The following is a 17,500-nucleotide window of genomic DNA, read 5'->3' on the forward strand; positions in this document are numbered from 1 at the left end:
CGCATTGGTTAAAGAAGGCGTCTGCTAAATGGCCGAAAAATGTAAATGTAATGTAATTTCATGCGCCATAACCGTAAACTGCCATGGCCACTGCCGTCTGTTGCCGTGGGCGACGGCGACGTACCTGTTGGCCAGGGTAGGACCATTGAAAGTCCACATCCTTGTTGAACTCCACCAGCGCCGTGCAGTTCAGGGTGAGGGCCTCCCCTACAATCAGCTCCAGCGCCTCCTCAGGAAACAGCTTGAAGTCGTAAACTTCACTTCCTGCCGGCGGCGGGAGAGAGAGCAGTCAGAATGACAGACAGTCAGCATTTTTTTGCCCCCCCCCCCTCCCCCCCGCCCCTCTGCCGACCCCCCTCCCCACAACAGAACCACAGGAAGTTAGTATCCTCTGGAACAGAAGAGATGCCACCCCCCCCCCCGTCCCCCCTCCCCGTCCCCCCGTCCCCCCGTCCCGCCTACTATGAGAGACCTAGCCCCGCCCCGTCCAGCCAAAAACAAAACAAGGGCCGGCCTATCTTCGTTTGGTTACCGCCGCCTTTACTTGTCTCCTTTCAAACACCACGCCTGACCTCCACACCTCTGACTTCCACACCTCTGACCTCCACACCTCTGACCTCCACACCTCTGACCTCCACGTCTGACCTCCACACCTGACCTCCACACCTGACCTCCACACCTCTGACCTCCACGCCTGACCTCCACGCCTGACCTCCACGCCTGACCTTCACGCCTGACCTCCACGCCTGACCTCCACACCTGACCTCCACACCTCTGACCTCCACACCTCTGACCTCCACACCTCTGACCTCCACGTCTGACCTCCACACCTGACCTCCACACCTGACCTCCACACCTCTGACCTCCACGCCTGACCTCCACGCCTGACCTCCACGCCTGACCTTCACGCCTGACCTCCACGCCTGACCTCCACACCTGACCTCCACACCTCTGACCTCCACACCTCTGACCTCCACACCTCTGACCTCCACGCCTGACCTCCACACCTCTGACCTCCACGCCTGACCTCCACACCTGACCTCCACACCTCTGACCTTCACACCTCTGACCTCCACACCTCTGACCTCCACGCCTGACCTCCACACCTCTGACCTCCACACCTCTGACCTTCACGCCTGACCTTCAACACCTTCAAGGTGACGACCTTTGATCTCTGAAAGCAAAAATGGTGAAAAAAAACAACCTATCGACACCTTTCACCTATCGGTGGTGAGGGAGGCAAAGAGGAGAGAGCGAGCAGCTACGTGTGAGGGTGTCGGATCACAGCCCGCGGTGGAGGAGGAACTTAAGACTTAAGCTCTCGCTGCTGTCATGGGAAATTACGAGGAAGAAGAAAAAAAGAAGAGCTATGTATGTATTAGATATCGTACATACGAAGCTGCTGCTATCTGCTCTGGGTGTGAACGTGAACGCCTTGGTGTTTGTTTTAACGCTCCATCGGCGGTTTTCGGAGCGCCAGGACGACGGCGGGAGGCTCTCGTTCTCAGTTCTTCCCTCCCTGAGTGATGTGTGCTGTTGCTCTTGGCCCGGAGCGGTCGGGTATGAGTTACCTCCTGGTCTGAACAGAGAGGTGACTAATCTCATTCAACAACACTGGAGCTCCGGGTCTCGCAGAGTTCACTCTTTAATGAGACAGGACAAGAGCCTGAGTAGGGGAGTCTCGCCTTGCCTCTTCTTTAATTCAATTGCTTTCCCTTTTCTTTTATCATCTGTTCTTTCTTTCTTTCTTTCTTTCTTTTCCACCCGGGTGCCATTGAGACTGGCGCTGAGTCATTGAGTCCCCCCTCCGATGCAAAGGGGAGATGGGAATAACAGCCTTCAAGGAAATCGATGACATCAAATCGTTCGACTGTATATATCATGGAGATCCATCAACACCGTTTGTTTTTTTGTCACACACTGCAGCCTCCTCTGACGTACGGCAGCACTGTGGTGACAATGAAGAGTGGCTTTTAATGTCCTTCTGCTAGGAAGTACGCTAGGCTGTTTCTTTATGCTGTAAACTGTCCAATTTACTCTGAAGGGTATGAGGGAGTGTTCTAATACCTGTAAGGTGGACTAGTGGACTAGAGTGTACTAGGTAGGGTACATGGTGTGTTTTTATACCTATGAGCTGGACCAGGTACAGTGTACTAGGAAGGGTATATGGTGTGTTGTAGTACCTATGAGCTGGACCAGGTAGAGTGGACCAGGTAGAGTGGACCAGGTAGAGTGGACCAGGTAGAGTGTACTAGGTAGGGTACATGGTGTGTTGTAGTACCTATGAGCTGGACCAGGTAGAGGGTGGAGGTGAACTCTGTGTCGTGCAGGGAGGCGCGGCAGTAGAAGCCCAGCAGCATGGGCCTGCTGTCGATGGTGTGTCTGGGGACCGCCCAGCCCCGCTTGTTGTCCCAGGTCATCCCTTCATCCGTCACCAGCACAGGCTGGAGATACTCATACTGTAGACACACACACACACACACGTACGTACACACATACATGCGTACGCACGCACACAAGCATGCGGCGCACACACATGCGCATACACACACACGCACGCACATACACACGCATACCCACACACGCACACACACAAACACACACACACACACAGTTTTATTTCACTGTTCCACCCAATTGAACAGACCCACAATACCAGATAAAGGGAAACGATGAACGGTTTGACGTCAGTGTTTCTTTTGTTGTCACGAAGAAGAGAGAACATACAATGTAGTTGGTATAATTAGTTCTATTATAGCATATACAGTCTGCTTTTGTTACGTGGAGATTAGGGGTCAAGGTCAGGAGAATGGAGAGAAGAGGGGTTACCAACCAGATAAAGCGTGACATTGAGGTCGGGGACCGTGACGAGGCATGGCACTGTGATCTGTGTTGAAGTCCCCGTGACGAAGATGGTCTCCATGTCGCTGTTACCGTTGTCCTTGTTGTTGTTGTTGCTGCTCCTCCTCAGGAAAGGCTCCCCGAGATCTGCAGGTAATGAAACAGCGTGGTTAACGGCTGAGCTATCATAATAAACATGATATAATAACGCAGCGGGGATGGGGAACTATTATAGAGGTACTGGTGATTCACACGAGCAGGCTGATACCTCTCAGTAGTACTAATCAAGGTAGTACCGCCGCCCCTAAAGCGCCTCCACTAAAGGACTATTACTATTTCACCTCAGGGTGTCTTTTATTGGAAAACATCGCTCATTCCGTTTCGGTGAGAATCACCTTGCCGTTATAGCTTTTACAGGGCAGGGGCGCCCTCGCCAGAACATCAGAGCGAATCCGTCACTAATTTACATCACGAATAACTAGCGGTTAAGCGAGTGGCTTTGTCGTTATAAAAGCCTACAGTTCCTACAGTGGAGGACAACCTATTATAAAAACACATCTCCCTGTCCCTCCGGTGTCTCAAATCAAGGACCCCAATTGAAATAAGCCAGTGGCTTTCTTGGGTTTTTATCCTGTTAGTTGACCTTGTATGTAATATGTACTTTCATGTACCTACTTCTGCAAATCTTCTAATAAAGTTTTCAATCAATCAATCAAAAGTCTGATAATAACAGAGGGGCTTTTGTCAAATTCAAAGGGACCAAGTGTTACCTGCAATAAAAATGTTTTCTCCTTTTTTAAGCTTTCTATTATTCTCGTTCTCGCATATTTTTTTCCACAACGCTCAAAGCAATCACTTCAAGCTGTTGGAAGCCCAAACAATGGGTCCTATGGAGAGGATTATGTTTCTGCCCCGCGGTGGTCAAAATACACAGATGGAACCGAACAAATACACAAACTCCTCAGAGTCAAAGTACCAGACAATAAATCACCACAGGTACGGAGCTGCAGTGGGTTTAGAGTGAGAGTCCCCGAAGAAAGACAGCGGTCGGCCTGGGGCAGGCAGATTTAACTGTAATGGTGTGTCTGTGTGTGTGTGTGTGTGTGTGTGTGTGTGTGTGTGTGTGTGTGTGTGTGTGTGTGTGTGTGTGTGTGTGGTTGGTTGTATGTGTGTGCGTGTGTGTGTTGTGTGTATGTGTTTGGTTATCTGTGTGTGTGTGTGTGTGTGTGTGTGTGTGTGTGTGGTTGTGTGTGTGTGTGTGTGTGTGTGTGTGTGTGTGCATGTGTGTGTGTGTATGCATGTGTGTGTATGCATGTGTGTGTGTGCATGCATGTGTGTGTATGCATGTGTGTGTATGCATGTGTGTGTGTATGTGTGTGTATGCATGTGTGTGTGTATGCATGTATGTGTGTGTGTGTGTGTGTGTGTATGCATGTGTGTGTGTGTGTGTGTGTATGCATGTGTGTGTATGCATGTGTGTGTGTATGCATGTGTGTGTGTATGCATGTGTGTGTGTGTGTGTGTGTGTGTGTGTATGCATGTGTGTGTATGCATGTGTGTGTGTATGCATGTGTGTGTGTATGCATGTGTGTGTGTGTGTGTTTATGGTGGTGGACAGCTTAGAGAGAGGGCACCGGGGCGAGGAGGTCCGACGCTCTAACTGAACCCACATGTGTCTCTCTCATCCTGCCGCACATAGGACCTAATTTACGGCTGTGATTTCAGCTGGTTCTGATCAGCCCCCTGCTAAGATCTGTGGAAACTGTTTTGGCACCTTGTCAGGGGGAATCAGCATGCATTTCACATGAGTGGACCAGTCAGCAGGATTCCCCAACATGACAATCATCCTACCAACTCCCCCCCCCCCTCCCTCCCTCCCTCCCTCCCTCCCCAACCCGCCTCCACCTCCACACAGGCAACAGGAAGGGGGTGAGAGACAAGAATCTGGAAGACAAGAAGCCTCAGAATCGATCTATCCCACCAAAAAGGGGTGAGGAAAAAGTGTGTTGAAAGTGTGTCACGCAGACCCCAGGAATAGGACTGGAGTTCTCACGGTTTTGAGTCATTAAGTACAAGAAGCATGGCGAGACGGTCTTCGGGACAGAGAGCCCAAACAAAGCTTTTGTTATTTGTTTGAAAAGTCCAGTGCTTATCAGAGTTGGTGGTCTGTAAAAGTAAAAAAAAAAAGTATAATGAAAGCACATGAGGGTTTGGCTCGGGGTGGACAATAGGAGGAGGATCTAGGAGATGGATGAGGACAGCTCGACCATTACTCAGAGGTTTATAAATTAAGCTCACTGGTTTTTAATCACGCCGATCTAACGCGTTGAAATGTTTGTTCTCTTTTATTACATGCTTTATCTTTCGTTTATTCAATATTAGGCCCCTCTCCTGTCCAAACCTCAGCCAGCTCCCGAGGCAAAGTCAACATCTTTAAGCCCTAATAGTGCTACGTCCACTTTGATGTCAACATAGCTTTTAAACAGGAGATCTATTTTCAGCGTCTGTAATGTAATGTCCTTGTGCACCTCCCAAGGAAAAGAGAAACCCGAGAGAGATATCCCAGAGCCAAAGTCAGGAGAAGGAACATGGTCAGGGCAGGCAGGCACATACCAAGAGGGGGTTGTAACACATACACCCAATCCAAAGACTCAACAGATCAATCAAACAAAAAACGCAGTGCAAAAACACCCCGCTGCAATCATTGGGAGGCAAGTACACAATAACCACTTTATGTTGCAGAGAAACTCGCTTTTATCGCTTTGATTGAACGCACTTTCAAGTTTGGAACGCTTTGGAAGATTACATTCGGCAAGGAGAGGATTTCGGATGAGGCTTTTTACTGAACCGTCGACATATACAATGCTCATCAAACAGAAAGAATGAGGCCACAATAAAACAGACAACAACCATCTCTGGAATAGCAAAGACCTGTACAGCTTGTCATTCATTCAGGTGGTGTAATGTTGTGAGGAATGTTTTCTTGGCACACTTTGGGCCCGTTATACCTGTCAATCATCGCTTAAATGCCACAGCCTATTTGAATATTGTTGCAACAGTGGTCCTCTGTGGCTTATTTGGTAGAGCATGGTGCTAACATGCTTAGGTTGTGGGTTCGATTCCTGCTGGGACCATATATACTGAAATGTCTGATGCACTCATTGCAACGTAAGTCGCTTTGGATAAAAGCATCAGGTAAATGGCATATATTATGTTGCTGACCATGTGCACCCCTTCATGGCCACAATGTACCCATCTTCTAATGGCTACTTCAAGCATAAATGGAATAAATGGTAAATGGACTGCACTTATATAGCACCTTTATCCAAAGTGCTTTACAACGGCCTCTCATTCACCCATTCACACACACATTCACACACCAATGGCGGCAAGCTACCATGCAAGGCACCGGCCCGCTCACTGGGAGCAATTTGGGGTTCAGTGTCTTGCCCAAGGACACTTCGACATGTGGCCAGCCGGGGCTCGAACTGCAAATCTGCCAACCTTTGCGATGATTAGACAGCATTTCTACCTCCTGCGCCATAGCCGCCCCTGATAGCATGATAATGCACCATGGTGATGCACAAAGTCGTCTCAAACTGGTTTCATGAACATGACAATGAGTTCAGTGTTCTTCAATGACCTTCCCAGTCTCTGGGTATGAATCCAACAGAACACCTTTGGGATACCTTTGGCAGAATCTCACAGGAATGTTTTCAACATCTTTCGGAATCAATGCCACAAAGAATTTAGTCTGTTTTTGAGAGAGCAAAGGGAGGGCCTACCCAGTATTAGTATAGTGTTCCTAAAAAAAAAACGTTCTGTGAGTGTATCGTGTGTGTCTGTGATGGTCACGGTACTTCAAGCCCTATTGTAGGACAACAACAACAACAACAACAACAATGTACACACTGTGGTGTGACTCACCTCGGACGAACGCGTAGACGCTGGCGGCGGTGATGCCATCGATGACGTCCTTGACATCCCTGTAGTAGCAGCGGTAGTAGCCGGTGTCATTGCCGCGGGCGCCGGTCAGCACCAGGGTCTTGCAGTACGGTTTCCCAGGTTCCCCCTGGCACTCCCTTACCCAGACTGCTCGCTGCCGGGGGCTACCGGTGGGCCCCAGCTGGGCCTGGCGACCCGTTAACTCCTGCCCCACCAGGGTCTGCTCAGGCCAGGCCCAGGCCAGTGTGCTCTGTCCCCTGGAGGGAGGGTCACGTTCAAAAAGATTCATTAGTATTTTCTTTTTTTCTTTTAGATATGTTTTTAGGTGGACAAGGGGGGAGGGTTGGGAGGGGAGGGGAGGGTTGGGCTAATGATGTTAACTCATGTGAAAAACCAATAAATAACTGTTATTAAAAAATATATGTTTTTAGGGCATTTCTGCTTTATTGGGATAGAGAGAGGAGAGATTGACAAGAAGGATTGGGGAGAGAGAGGAGGATATAGACAGTAGAGACAGACAGGAAGGATGGATGAGAGACAAAGGGGGTGACATGCAGGATATGTCGATGGCCGGAAACGAACCAGGGACCTCAAAAGCTTCATTATTAAATGTTTTTAGGTGCATTTCTGCTTTATTGGCCTAGAGACAGTAGATATTGACAGGAAGGACGGATGAGAGAGAGGAGGGATGACATGCAGGATATGACGACCGGAATCGAACCAGAGACCTCAAAAACTTCATTTAGGTAAAAATGAGGGGGTTGCCTGCCGTGATAGCAGTGACTGATCAAAGTGAGTCAGTCATTTCCATTTCCAAACAATCAGTTATGAGTTTTGGCGGTGCAGAGTGGGTCACATTAATGAAAAAACACCGTTTGGGGAACCGGGCCCTGGAAATGTATGCGTGTGTACTTCTGCCTCTCTCATTCCCCAGTGTGTTGACACACCTCTGTTGTGTGATTAAATATATGCAGTTATGGGGGAATATTATACCAGGGGGCGTTATGAATGAAATTGAATGGAGTCATTATGGCTTGCTTGCTGAAAAATGATAGCTATTCTTCCACACCACATACCTGGCAGACTACAAATGTTCACATTTGCAGAGGGTGCCGAAATGCAATGGCTGGAAAAATTACTATATTTCAAGACCTAGCAGGGGGCAATTAACAGATTCACATTCTTTCCCCCCGACCATAAAGCCTTTAGAAATAGAGGTTATCTATCAAGTTGCACACGGCAAAGACTGAAACGACGAGTAAATAAACAGATTTCCTCCTTTACAAGGTTGTAAACCACAGTTATTCTCAAGAGCGTCCACCATACAGCGTTTTAAAACACACAAAAGCACACTACTTTTCATGAATCATGGGAAACCGCCAAACATATCACAAGCTTTCCAAAGACATGCTATTTGCTACCGCAGAAAAAACACTTAAGACAGTCGAGGTTTGGCAGCGACAGCACCAGTTGAGATTTCATGAGGATAAGAGATACTTATAAATTGCTGCTATTTTTCATCCCTTTTGTCAAAAACATGTTGTCAGGATGTATTTTGAGAACACCCTCTTTCGCAATGACCGTGGATCTTCACAGAAGGGTATGTCCTATTCTGACATTGCTCTAGACAGGAGGGTGGTGGTGGAGCTTCTCCTAGAGACAAGCTTCTCCTACATGCAAAACGATGTAAAGCACAGTGGACAGCTGGGGAACTGTTGAATATTGTAATAATGCCATCACTCGAAAAATGATTACCTGAGGGTAGCTTGGAGTCTGCAGTGGGTCACACACACACACACACACACACACACACACACACACACACGCACACACACGCACACACACACACACACACACACACACACACAGTACCTGCATGTAACGGTTAGTGTTTCATCGGCTTGAATCACAAGGTCGTCTTTGGGGCTGTCAAGGGTAGGCGGAGTCATAGAATATCCAATCACCAGACCTGAGGGAGCAAACAGAGTGATTTGATTGGATTAGCACAGATCCACATTTCAAAGGCTGATAATGTTCAGTTAGGAACCGGTAGTTTTGACAGCACAACTGCTAGACTCTGTCAACTCCCTATAACCGTCTTGGAATCATACATTTAATTTAATTTACGACACAGCTTATGACACAGTTTTCTTGATAGAAAACAAATTTCTGAGGCGGGGAACAGCAGCGTTTGGGGAGACATTCCCGGCCCAGCTCCCAGCAGGGTCCCTGGCCGGGTCGGCCTCTTGTTTCAAAGGCCAGTCGACTCATAAAGGAGCAGCACAGCTTCTTCCCCTACATGTTGTCTTAGGCGGGGTGTGAATTTACATGTATATTTTTTGGGCATTTAGACGACGCCTTTATCCAAAGCGACTTACAACAAATACATTTGACTAAGTAAATCATCTATCCATCAGTCATCGCAAGAAAAAGTAATCTATGCTCGGGCCAGTCGCCATTGGCAGTCGTAATGCTAGAAGAAGGAAGAATTTGGTTTGTTTGTTTGTTTAATTTGATATTAACAGTATAGAAACTGTACAGGGGCGTAGAGGGGATGTCGATGTCTCAGGAGGGACAGTTAAGGTGTAGTCATTCACAGTACATTCCCTCTGCAGGTGTAGTCATCAACATCCCATCCACACACCGGGAGCTTGGATGCACGCTATCAAATGTTATTCATTACGTTTACAAGCTGTAAGGCAATCTGCAGGAAAGGACCTCAGCACCGGCTCTGACAAAACACCCAAACTGACAAATCATAATGTGCTTGTGTGAGGCGACGCTGTTCTCTCTCGGCTCACGTCTAAAACTGACATTTGAGACCATTGCATGCTGATTCATTACAGTTTCATTGAGTTGGGATGCTGAACGTGTCCTGTCTAGAAAGTCATTACCCCACTACACAAGTCCCCTCTGGGTCCCATTAGCTCCAAGTCAGGTCCAACACGAGGAGTGTGTCGTATAGGCTATATAAACTTGCCACCATGACTTATGCCACACCTGGATGTCATTACGGCTGAAAACACCGCAGCAATAGCGAAATGGGAGAGGAAATCGATGTGAGGTTTCTAACAGAGCGAGAGCGTTTTCTGTGATGGACGTTTTTCTTCCGTCTGAGGCAAACATACTAGGAATTATTCTGCGCTTTCAGGCCGCAAGTGAATAACCACCCTTTCACTGAGAACACAAAGCTATCTGCCGAGACACACAGACATACTCAGAGGAATTATCCGTGATACTTCTTCTTCCTGGAAAATATGTCAAGCAATTTCACACAATTTCACTTTCAAAGTGCCAAAGGGGGTCGAAACTATTTCATCACCTTACAATTTTTCTTATAACTGGCTCCAATGCAGCAACAACAACTTGTTTTTGTACTTTCATCCCTCCATTCTGTCCTAAAGACTGAAACAGACATGTACCATAGGGGCTACACACACACACACACACACACACACACACACACGCACGCGCACACACACACACACACACACACGCACACACACACACTCCTGTGTGAAAACAGTGCTACATATCAACTTCCATTCGCCGTGCTCTGACCAGCAGCACTAAGTGATTACCAAGGATGGTTTCACAACAATCAGGCATGACCTTATGCCAATCAAAACCCAGCTTTCTGGGCGGCTGACTTCTGTGTTCACAAAACACATTCCTTGGATGCATCCTGCTTGCCCAGAGAGAGAAGCACAATAGAGCTACTCCTCTTTAAATATTTGATGCTCAGCCATGGACGTGTTTATAGTTACGGTTGATCCCAGTAGCAACTTCAACCACAGTGCCTCCGTGTATCACACTACAGAGGGCCCTCCTTCTATCACACTACAGAGGGCCCTTCTTGTATCACACTACAGAGGGCCCTCCTTGTATCACACTACAGAGGGCCCTTCTTGTTTCACACTACAGAGGGAACCTCCTTGTATCACACTACAGAGGGAACCTCCTTCTATCACACTACAGAGGGCCCTCCTTGTATCACACTACAGAGGGAACCTCCTTCTATCACACTACAGAGGGCCCTCCTTGTATCACACTACAGAGGGCCCTCCTTCTATCACACTACAGAGGGAACCTCCTTGTATCACACTACAGAGGGCCCTCCTTGTATCACACTACAGAGGGCCCTCCTTCTATCACACTACAGAGGGCACCTCCTTCTATCACACTACAGAGGGAACCTCCTTGTATCACACTACAGAGGGCCCTCCTTCTATCACACTACAGAGGGCCCTCCTTCTATCACACTACAGAGGGCCCTCCTGGTATCTCACTACAGAGGGAACCTCCTTGTATCACACTACAGAGGGCCCTCCTTCTATCACACTACAGAGGGAACCTCCTTCTATCACACTACAGAGGGTCCTCCTTCTATCACACTACAGAGGGAACCTCCTTGTATCACACTACAGAGGAAACCTCCTTCTATCACACTACAGAGGGTCCTCCTTCTATCACACTACAGAGGGAACCTCCTTGTATCACACTACAGAGGGAACCTCCTTGTATCACACTACAGAGGGAACCTCCTTCTATCACACTACAGAGGGAACCTCCTTGTATCACACTACAGAGGGAACCTCCTTGTATCACACTACAGAGGGAACCTCCTTGTATCACACTACAGAGGGCCCTCCTTGTTTCACACTACAGAGGGCCCTCCTTCTATCACACTACAGAGGGAACCTCCTTCTATCACACTACAGAGGGCCCTCCTTCTATCACACTACAGAGGGAACCTTCTTGTATCACACTACAGAGGGCCCTCCTTGTTTCACACTACAGAGGGAACCTCCTTGTTTCACACTACAGAGGGAACCTCCTTGTTTCACACTACAGAGGGAACCTCCTTCTATCACACTACAGAGGGAACCTCCTTGTATCACACTACAGAGGGCCCTCCTGGTTTCACACTACAGAGGGCCCTCCTGGTATCACACTACAGAGGGAACCTCCTTGTATCACACTACAGAGGGAACCTCCTTGTTTCACACTACAGAGGGCCCTCCTTGTATCACACTACAGAGGGCCCTCCTTCTATCACACTACAGAGGGAACCTCCTTGTATCACACTACAGAGGGAACCTCCTGGTATTACACTACAGAGGGAACCTCCTTCTATCACACTACAGAGGGAACCTCCTTCTATCACACTACAGAGGGCCCTCCTTCTATCACACTACAGAGGGAACCTCCTTGTTTCACACTACAGAGGGCCCTGAGACCTTTCACTGTGGAGGGTGAATAACAGCAATCTGGATGCTTGCAGACTAAAGCATAGAGAGAGAAAGACGTTTGTTCATACAGGAGAATACACTATCAGCGTATACTTACTCTAAAAGTGTCTTATCCTGTTCTGTGCTCTCATAGGATTTGTTTGAAATTGCATCATGCGGTTTTGTTTGCGTTTCTTTGCATCACTTTCACACTTATCAGTGTGGCTGATGTCAGCCGTTGATTTATGGCACCAATAACATCCAGAATCAGATTTCCAAGTATGCTCGTTCATCGTTGGCTGTGAATTCAGCAAGAGGACGTCAGAGCAAAGACAACCGCGGCACGAAATAAAAATAAATCTCTCTCTGCTAGTAGAGTATAAAAGCGGGACATGTTTTCATCACATAAAACCAACGGCACGACAACAGACCTTGAGGATGAATGACAATTATGAAACTGAAGCTAATATTGTTTTCTAGAAAACAAACAAGCAGGTTTCTGAGGTGGGGAACAGCAGCGTTTGGTGAGACATTCCCGGCCCAGCTCAGCAGGGTCCCTGGCTGGTCGGCCTCTTGTTTCAAAGGCCAGTCGACTCATAAAGGAGCAGCACAGCTTCTTCCCCTACATGTTGTCTTAGGCGGGGTGTGAATTTACATGTTTTTTGGGGGGGCATTTAGACGACGCCTTTATCCAAAGCGACTTGTGAATCATCTTGTGAATCATCTATTCCTCAGTCATCATAGGAAAAATAAATATGCTAGGACCAGCGGCCATTGGTAGTCAGTCAAAATGCTTTAGAAGAAGGAAGAATTACTTTTTATAATAATAATAATAATAATAATAATAATTATTATTATTATTATTATTATTATTATTATTATTATTATTATTATTATTATGTATTTATTTACAGTAGATAATCTGTACCATGGGGTAGAGGGGATGAAGTGGTCTTTGGGAGGGACAGTTAAGACGCAGCCTGAAGAGATGGGTGGGGCAGAAATAGTGTCAAACCACTTTCTCATCCCCACCCTTCATTCCTCTTACGGCTGGTGACACCCAGAATATTCATTCATGTCCAGAAATCTATTTAAACCTCTTAGACCTCTGCTGTGCCATGGGGTGGATGGAGACCCAGGCGCACCCTGCTGAGTTAAGAGTGAGAGCACCGCTGCACCATGGGCAGGGCTCCTGGAGGACCGAGGCCCCCAGAGGAAGGTGTCAGGGCTGGGATGGGGAGGCCTGATCCCGCCTGCCCGTCTGTGTCCAAGGCTAGGGGGGGTCCCTGTGTGTGCAGCCTGGGGCAGCGTAGATAAACAGCCACCCCCGCATAGAGAGGGGGCAGACACAGGGCCCCCCAGAGGGGCCGACAGGGGGGACAGTGCGGGAGGAAATTCCCGTCAGGATGGCTCATACCTCCTCTATTTCGGGAACGGCAGATTTCCTACCCGCACAGAGAGTGGGAAACAACAGAATTCCTCTCCATTCCGATGCTCCCTTTGGAAAGGCAGGGGTTCCAGCCGCCCTAACCCCCCCACACACACACACCACCCCCCCAGGTCGACCTCGGCCCACCCACCTTCCCCTGGATTGTCCAAACACCCAGTAACTCAAGGTCTGCTCTGACCAGGGGTGTTTCATTGAGGAGTGACATGGGACTGATTCACCAAAGACTTTGAAAGTAGAAAGGACTGAAGTTAGTTTTTTTTTTCATATCAACAGAACAATGGTCTGTTAATAGTTGCATTGCGTCTTCCGAACATCATAAAAACCGTCTAACTCGGGGGGAATGGGAACCTTCACTTCAGTACGAAACTCAAACTGAGCCAACTGTCAGATCTCGACTGCAGTATCTTGACTTTAAAGAATTTGGTTGAAATAGATCACAAGTAAAAACTCAGAGTTCTGAGGCTATTTATGAATCCAAGTTACAAGGACAGATTACAGCACTTCTCTCTGGTGGTGGGAGAGCTTCTCGTCCAGATTACAGCACTTCTCTCTGGTGGTGGGAGAGCTTCTCGTCAGCTGGTGACGGACAAAGAGGTCTGGTGTGGAAAAGAAACGACCCATAAGCCCAATTTATAGTTCTGCGTCGAATTTACGCGCGGCTACGCCGTAGCCTACGCAAGGGCTCTCCCAATTTATAGCTCTGCGTTGGTCGGTGTACTCATAGAGGCATAATAGCAATTTTTTTGTTATGCTTGTTGTAAAGAAAATGTCTATAATGCATTGAATGCGTAGTTACATTTCTGGAGAGGTGCGCGTGAGCCTACGGCGTAGATTTTACGCAGAAGTATAAATTGGGCTTTAGTGTTTCGTCCACACCTTTATAGCCCCAATGACCACGGTGTGAAAAGAAGGGGATACTGCCACTTCAGGTTAAAGGTCAGAGGAAGATAGGCCATTTTGAAATGAACATGTGAGGACCAAGAGGCTTTAAGACAAAGGGATGACCATCGTAAAACCCCTCTTTAGGAACGCGACAATGGCCTACAAAAGGTGTAACGCCCACAGGCATGAATGTGTGTGTAATAAGACACATTCTACAGGCCTATTCATTATATACAGTTTATGTGTGTGTGTGTGTGTGTGTGTGTGTGTGTCAAAATATACCACATCTCCCTCCGTCCACAGGCATTTTAGGCGAGGGGAGGAGAGGAGTAGCCCCAGTTTGACGAGTCGTTATCTCTAGGAAATCAAAGGGAAAACAAGAGAGAAATCAGGGAAATGTATGGAATGTACTATGGCGATCATGTTCCGGGGTGGCGGAAAGGAATTCTGTACAAGTGGGAGGCTGAGTGAGTGCTGATTGCGGTGGAAGCTACCGCTAGCTGAGTGATGTGACGTGTGGTGTATGGGACAACAGAGAACGTTTTCTCTCCTCCACACTTACGTGTTACATTAAATGTTTTACATTTAGCAGGTGCTTTTATCCACTTTACAGTTTTACACTTTACTTACAACAACTATATTGGTCTAAATGTAGTCAGTGAATCCTCTATACATCAGTCATAATAAGCTAAGATCTATGCTAGGACCAGGTGCTATTGGCAGTCACAATCCTTTTCTTTTTCTTTTTTTTTCTTTTTTAAACTGCACACTCGACAGAATGCATAAATTGAAATCTTTATAAAAATGTCAAGGGCTGGTAAGCCCTCAGGCGCAATTGACAGTCAGGGACGTGCCAGAGAATTCTTTATGGAGAACCTGGCCCCTCTCGAACTCAGCTAGGAAATAGAAATCATCGCATTTTTCCTGTGCTTAGCACGACGAGCCACCCAACACTGACATGTTAAGCACAAGTGTAAGCTTAAGTGTGAGCGCTGAGAGTCTGTCACGCTGCCTGGGGGGGGGGGTCGGTCTGTGTTAATGTTCCACTGATTTACTCTCCACAATAAGAGGCTCTCGGAGCTGCACGCTGCCTCCCAAGTGTCGCTGCTCATCCTCTGTGGTAAACTCTCGATGCTGTGGCGGTGACACCAGAGGAGCCCTCAATCACTGCGTGCGCACAGACTGAGAGCTGTGGCGCTGGGCCAAGAGAGGCAACCACTGAACCACTGAACCACGGCTCTCTCTCTGCTGCTGCGGTGGACACATGAGATTGATGAGAGCAGGAAAGAAGACCTCCTGCTATACGCTTTACATAAGGTGAGTGTCAGGCTCAGGTCCTCTGTGTAAAATGTAAATGTAAAATGTAAATGTCCTCTCAGCCGTGGCAAGGGCTGTTTGGTCTCTCCTCCTCCGCCGACTCTTCCTCTTCTTCTTCCTCTTCCTCCTCCTCCTTCTCTTCCTCCTCCATCTCCTTCTTTCATAGAGCATCACAGTGTGTGACAGTGATGGACGATGGTGGAAACCAGATGTCAATATCTTCCATATGGATATATGTTTCCAAACTGGCAGAGGTTTCTTGTTTTGGGCGTGGCCTTGTGGGAAGACGCGGTAGGGCTGTCAGTTGGATATACGGCTTTAACCAATATATAAGCCATCTGAAATAGTTTGCGTTTTTTATCTGATGTAATTGAAAGCACAAACCTTAGTGAATAGAAATGGAAAAGGAGGGCCAAGAACAACCAGACATTTTCAACAGCACTTCAGATGCTGGGTAGATACTGCACCGCGGCGCATAGTGATAATAAAAACATTCGAATTCCATGGCTCGGATTTGTGACGTGTGTGTTTTATATGACAGAAGTTTGCATTGCTGTAAATGTTATCCTTGAATAAGTGCAATAAATCTGTCTGAGAGAGCGCAAAATTACAAACAAGCAATAATGAGGCGAGGAAGAAGCGACACAAATCTTTTTTAAAAACGGGCCCTGTACCAAAGCAATGTCCTGAAGGGCCCTGTACCAAAGCTATGTTCTGAAGGGCCCTGTACCAAAGCTTGGTTCTGAAGCATCTCAACAAGAGTACAATAAGTTAGTCACATGACCAAGTGGACAGTTTACCCAGAAGGCATACTGGTGGTTTCAGCAGTAAACTTTAAAAACATCAGAAGATCATTGCCTTGAATGCATTAGTGCAGTTTCACAAACACAATGCCTAGACCGACCAGTTCCTCCATACTCAGCCAAAGTCTTTATACTTTTTGATTTTATTGATCTTCCCCCCGTCTCTCCATCCCGCAAGAGCAGCAGAACATATTTCTCTTTGTTTGTTTGATTGTGTTTTGTTCTTCATTGCATGCAATTTGGTTAGAATGCCACGGTTTATCTTTTCTATCAACAAATGGGACGTCTGACCCTAACCCAAGAAAGACTGTGTGGCATTGAACACAATTGGAAGTAGATTGGTTGCTTTTCTTTTTTTCCTACAGCCAGCCATAGACAGCCAGTCGAGCAAGAGAAATAGTTGAAATTGGTTCCCTTGGTTTCCCATGCATTCCAACAGTAGTTGGAAATAGATAGGGATTGAGGTGAGTTTGTACAGAAAAGTCAAGAATTCTCCCTTTTTCTATCAATAAAAGATAAAACAAAGTGAGTTTCTATAGTCCTTCACTCCTGTCCATTATCTCTCTGATTGAAAGCAGTATAAACACAGTTGTGTTATGCACGGCTGAATTCTCTTCTTGCTGTGGAGATAAGGAACTGTGTTCCAAGGTCAGAGCTGGGTGTTGTAGTGAATGCTTAGCATTTCATCAGCGAGTTCATATTCAGTGAGGCATTGTCTATCTCAGGGACTCTCTTGGTCAAGTTTTGCATTAACAGAGTGTAATCTCTTGTATTCATAGAGTGCGATCTCACAGTACATGAGTTATGAATCCGAATTGTGGTGTTGAATCTAAAGCAGTATTCACATTACATACAACTTCAGTTATGTCAAGGGCTTCCATAATTGATGAACTTTTCCCCCCCTGCTGTGCTTACTAGGCATTTTGTGAAACAAACTGACGTTTAGAATTTCGGAGCAGTCTTGCAAGTTTCAATAGAAAGTCTCTCCGCTGGCAGTTTTATTCATTTGACACAGCTTAATCTCGGAAACC

The 17,500-nt window shown here is 47.1% G+C and overlaps 1 protein-coding gene across 1 annotated transcript in view; it reads right to left on the reverse strand.

Annotated features, from left to right (window-relative positions):
* Positions 1-17,500, reverse strand: part of flt4 (fms related receptor tyrosine kinase 4) — a gene marked incomplete at both ends in the record, with an annotated part of 65,841 nt that overhangs the window by 40,448 nt on the left and 7,893 nt on the right. Inside the window, 8 exon segments of the mRNA XM_080526314.1 lie at positions 125-264; positions 626-746; positions 795-936; positions 1,071-1,174; positions 2,265-2,459; positions 2,834-2,988; positions 6,769-7,043; positions 8,659-8,755. Of these exon segments, the coding sequence (XP_080382440.1) occupies positions 125-264; positions 626-746; positions 795-936; positions 1,071-1,174; positions 2,265-2,459; positions 2,834-2,988; positions 6,769-7,043; positions 8,659-8,755 (1,229 nt within the window).

Source organism: Nansenia antarctica (genome assembly GCF_963989245.1).
Source record: "Nansenia antarctica genome assembly, chromosome: 3".
Taxonomy (NCBI): Eukaryota; Metazoa; Chordata; class Actinopteri; order Argentiniformes; family Microstomatidae; genus Nansenia; species Nansenia antarctica.